Here is a 4543-nt window from a genome sequence, read left to right as displayed (position 1 = left end):
GAAGGAATCAAAGTAATCTTTAAATTCATAAATCTTGCATCATTTTCATATATCCAAATCATGATATGGTGAATAAATATGTGAAAATATAAATGGTTATAAAATGGCTAAATGGTTCAGTATTTAAGTGAATTGAAAGAGGGAGATAATTTTCCACAAATAAGACTCGTGTTTATCTCGATACACAGGGGGAAACGATATTCAAAATAAGAACGCGTCTCATATTTACATGTTTATTGTTCTCAATATTTTTCCCAACACCATACACCGGAATTAGAGTTTAAGTGTATTTAATTCATAGATGCCATTGCTAATTCTCCTGAGGACCCACGGCCTCGTATCCAGTCCTTTTCTTTCGTCTCCATATTTCGTTATCGATACTAATAATACGTTAATAGTATTAATTCTTATTTAAATTTGTTTAATTCTTTCTTAAACTTACTCATCTGCCTCCTCGGTGTATCCAGCTAGAGTTCGCCAAAGCTTCTGCGAACCTCCAATTCGCAGTGGAAAGTCTTGCCAAGTGCGAGCATCTAATAACAACGATTGAATAATATAATTATAAAAAGATAAATGCTTGAATTAAATTATCTGAAAATGAACTAGAAATTTATTTAAGTATGTATAATCTTATCACTATAAGAAATGAATTAGGTATAAGTTTTGTTGAGATTTGTCGAAGTTAACTTTTGAACAGTAGTTTTATAATTACTGAATTGAAATACGTGGCAAGCAATCATAATAAATTCTCTTACCATCATCCGATGGGTACTCCATGCGTCTTTTTATCGGACCAGGAAAAGGATCCCCGTTACCATAAGACTGCCAAGATTCAGGCTTGTAAAAATAAGACGATTTGTGTTCAATAATAACATGAAAGGCAATTTCATTATTTTATTTATAAATACCTGGGCTCCGTTGGCACGTCCTTCAATTTTAGGAACGTTCTTACGGGATTTCAGGAGTAGATCCTCGTAACCGTCGCTTCGACCCACACGAGGTATATTCTTTGCTATTTTCAAGAAGAATGCTGGAACTTCATCAGCTTTGGAAACGTTTTGCGATATTAACAGGGCGAAAACTCCGACAAGGAGAACTGTAACACAATTCACGCAAATACACATTTGTGTTTGTCAAAACAATTTTCCACTATCTATAGGAGATCTAAATACAAACATACAGTACTGTAATCTAACAAAACTATGTTCCCCGTCATTTGAAATTTAAGTACCTTTCGATAAATATAATTTAACGAAAACATTTATATAATACTTTCATAGAAAATATTTTTAATAGTAATTTTAAGTACAAAGAAATGGTACTTATTTATAATAACTCTTACTCTATACCTAACAAAAGTCTGAACTTTACAAAAATAAAAACACCAATTTATTACTTCTTAAAATAAACCACCGTGAGTAATTAAACTAACAATTACAAAAAATTCACAAGTGAAACTCACCGCTAACGACGAAACTTCGCCTAGATCCCGAAGATCCTAATAGGGGCATCATGGTCCTCGTCTTGTTCAATCTGCAAACGAATCAATCACCACCATTCAATTCGTCGACAAACGCATTCACTTCACGACACACGGAAATTCCGAAAAAAAGCGGGACACAGGTAATCGTAATTGTTTCAGCTTTATCTGACGGTCAAATTCGTTCGCTGAACCATCGCCATCCTCGGCTCGAGGGAAGATCTACCGATCGACAGCCAGGTAGTTTCGCGACTGACGACGCGTGGCGACACGCGTTCCACGGTCGTACAGAGGATACTGAGCGATTTTCCTAGGACTTCTTCCATTACCGCCAAGAGTGGACAGAAAATACTTGAAAATCGTGGGCGAGAGGGAGCGGAGTTTGCACGCCGAAGCCCCGTAACATATTTAAATGTTCCGGATGTTTGCCCGGGCATTTGCGACCACGCGTGAAAATCCCCCCTTTTCATAAACGCGGATAAACCCCATTTTCCGTTGTTCGATCGTCGAATTTCACGAAAGATCCTGGGAGAATGTTCGATTTCAAATTTTCTATCATCTTTGTTTCTCGTTTTTTGCTCCAATAATCTGTATTTGAGAGTTCCCGATACTCAACGTTCTACTGTATAGGGTAAATTCAGGAGAGACGCCACCAATTTTGGTTGAGAATTAATAACTATTTTGGTTTCGTACTAATTAATACGATCTTTTTTTCATTATAATAACACACTCACATACCACGAAGAAATATTAAACAATTCTAAATTTTACTCACGCAAGATCAACAAAAATTTTTATAAATGACAGGTCGGCTAAGCGAATTTCACTTTCTTATATTTTTTCCTATTATATATATTCGCTCTCCAACAGTTGCTGTATTGTAGGACATACAGCAGTATTTTGATCCAGTCAATTGTCTGTTTGGTAAGAAAATAATTTTCCCATCACTCTATGGAATATTATATTTGTAATTTAAAATTATATTTCGACAAAAACACTGTGTTTACCGATTAACAAGGAATCATATTAAACAATAAAAAAGGTACGAACTTTGTCCTGTCTCCGGTACTATTCTCCGGTGTATTCGCGTATATAGGTGTGCGATGGAGGGAAGCCAGTTAAACATAAAAGCGAGAAAATTGAAACATGATTTCCTGACCTGTACTCACCTTGCCGCGTGTGATCACGATACAGTGACGATGGGTCGACTAGTTCCCTATTTATGGTCGAATCAACGATTAATTGAGTATTTCGATCGCGTCGATGCTGTGAATCGGGGACTTGTTGCTCCCCTATGACGACGAATAAATTATTATCGTCATACGAAAGCTGCTGAAAAATTATTGTCGTGGAGGGAATCGGTTTCGGATGGTTGAGTATGTTTAGATAACTCGGAGGGAAAAGGGACCATTTTCTTTGGGTCACTCAACAATTTTTTATCCGTATTTACGTGTTGAGTGTAATGTTAGTCTCATGGTTGTTACATGAACAATAAGTATGTGGAGAATTTCAATGTCTCTAGTAAGCAGTATGTATTTAATAGAATTTACTATACTAGTGAGAAGATATCAAATAATTAAAATCATCTGGGAAACGTTCCGGCTGCTATATTTGTACAAATGATGATATTAAATATAACAGACAATGTATAACATGTCTAAGAGATGTATGTAAATAAAATGTAATGAAAGAAAATAATATTTTATGTACTGTATATATATATATAAAGGAAATAAATGGTATATATATTTGTAAAATGTTTACATTTTTTTTAACACATTCCCTTCCTCTTTATATTGTAAGCATTATAATATTTTCTATCAAAAAGCTGGCTCTGAAGTGTGTATAATGAAAATTTTTGTATGGGTCAAGAGTGAGCCAGTGGTTCGAGGGTTAATAATTGTTATCGATTTCTAAATTGAAGGAAATTATGGTTTAACACTGCAGATTGTATGATTGTATTGTAAAAAAAATGTATTTCTAGGTTTATTGAAGTGTTTTACAAAGATATCGATAGAAACGTCAATTATTTTACCGTTTATTTGTTACGAAACGCTTTTTGGACCACGTAAAAGGGGCATTATAACCCTTATCCGGGTAGTTGAATGAAACGTGCTTTCCATATCAAACCGGTCGATCTACATTTCATATATCGGAAAAGGTTTCGTTGAACTTCTGCTTGGCATCGAGAATGATTCGGATTCGAATATTCTTTTCAACGAATCATAAGATTTTCTTGGACACTCTACACTTGTGTGTTTCACTAATTATTGTATAAAATGATAAGATATACATTTAAATTAAAATGAAAAATACAATTCATATAAAAGTTGAAAAGAAAACAATTTGAGTAATATTTTCTGTAAGATGATCCTTTAAATACCTTTATTCTTCATAGTTCAATTAAAGGAATGCCTAAGAACCAAGTTAATTTAACGTTCTTTAGACATCCAAGGATAATTGAACTGAAATAAAGAAGCGAATGGTGTCAAGTCAATTTTACAAAGTGTGACATTTTATTATATGGAAAATTTTACAATGCAGTATCGATCAATCGAAGCCTCTGTCAATTGATTATACAAGGACGAGTGATTTGGACGACGCGACGAGTCAGAGAGCGGCGAATCGATAAATGAGGAATTTGCGTAGCTCGGTTGGCGTGTTATTAGACGTTGATAAGGCGATTAAGCATTTGGTAGCGTTTGACGTATCGAGATCGTGCCTGGTCGGTTTAGTACCCTCAGTTGGAATCCTGACGAGCGGCCCAGGCGTTGCAGGTATCGGTGACGGCCTCACAGATCGATGACATTGCTCGGCTGGTTATTTCGTAATCTTCGAAATATGACAAACGCGAAAGGTTTGATAAATTAATCGACGAATCAGAAGAGACTATAGAATTCTGAATGAAATTAAAAGACACTTATAGAATTTAGAGACAATGCTGACAACGTGGATAATTTTTGTAATAGATTAATGAAAATCAAATCTGAAGAAACTACAGAATTTTTTATGAAAGCAGAGGTAATAAATGAAGATATTATTTTAGTTAAAATAAAGTCTTTG

The 4543-nt window shown here is 34.8% G+C and overlaps 1 protein-coding gene across 1 annotated transcript; it reads right to left on the bottom strand.

Annotated features, from left to right (window-relative positions):
• Window positions 1–310: 310 nt before the first annotated feature.
• On the bottom strand, window positions 311–1511 carry LOC107189557. The gene is made up of 5 exons (XM_015578117.1): window positions 1463–1511; window positions 909–1096; window positions 756–837; window positions 443–533; window positions 311–380 (listed from the first exon to the last, which is right to left on the bottom strand). Exons 1-5 carry the CDS (start codon window positions 1509–1511, stop codon window positions 311–313), a joined length of 480 nt encoding a protein of 159 aa, XP_015433603.1.
• Between the last annotated feature and the right edge of the window lie 3032 nt (window positions 1512–4543).

Source organism: Dufourea novaeangliae, unplaced genomic scaffold (assembly GCF_001272555.1).
Source record: "Dufourea novaeangliae isolate 0120121106 unplaced genomic scaffold, ASM127255v1 scaffold169, whole genome shotgun sequence".
Taxonomy (NCBI): Eukaryota; Metazoa; Arthropoda; class Insecta; order Hymenoptera; family Halictidae; genus Dufourea; species Dufourea novaeangliae.
Note: the sequence above shows the minus strand (reverse complement) of the source record. Positions and strands in the feature narration are given on the sequence as shown.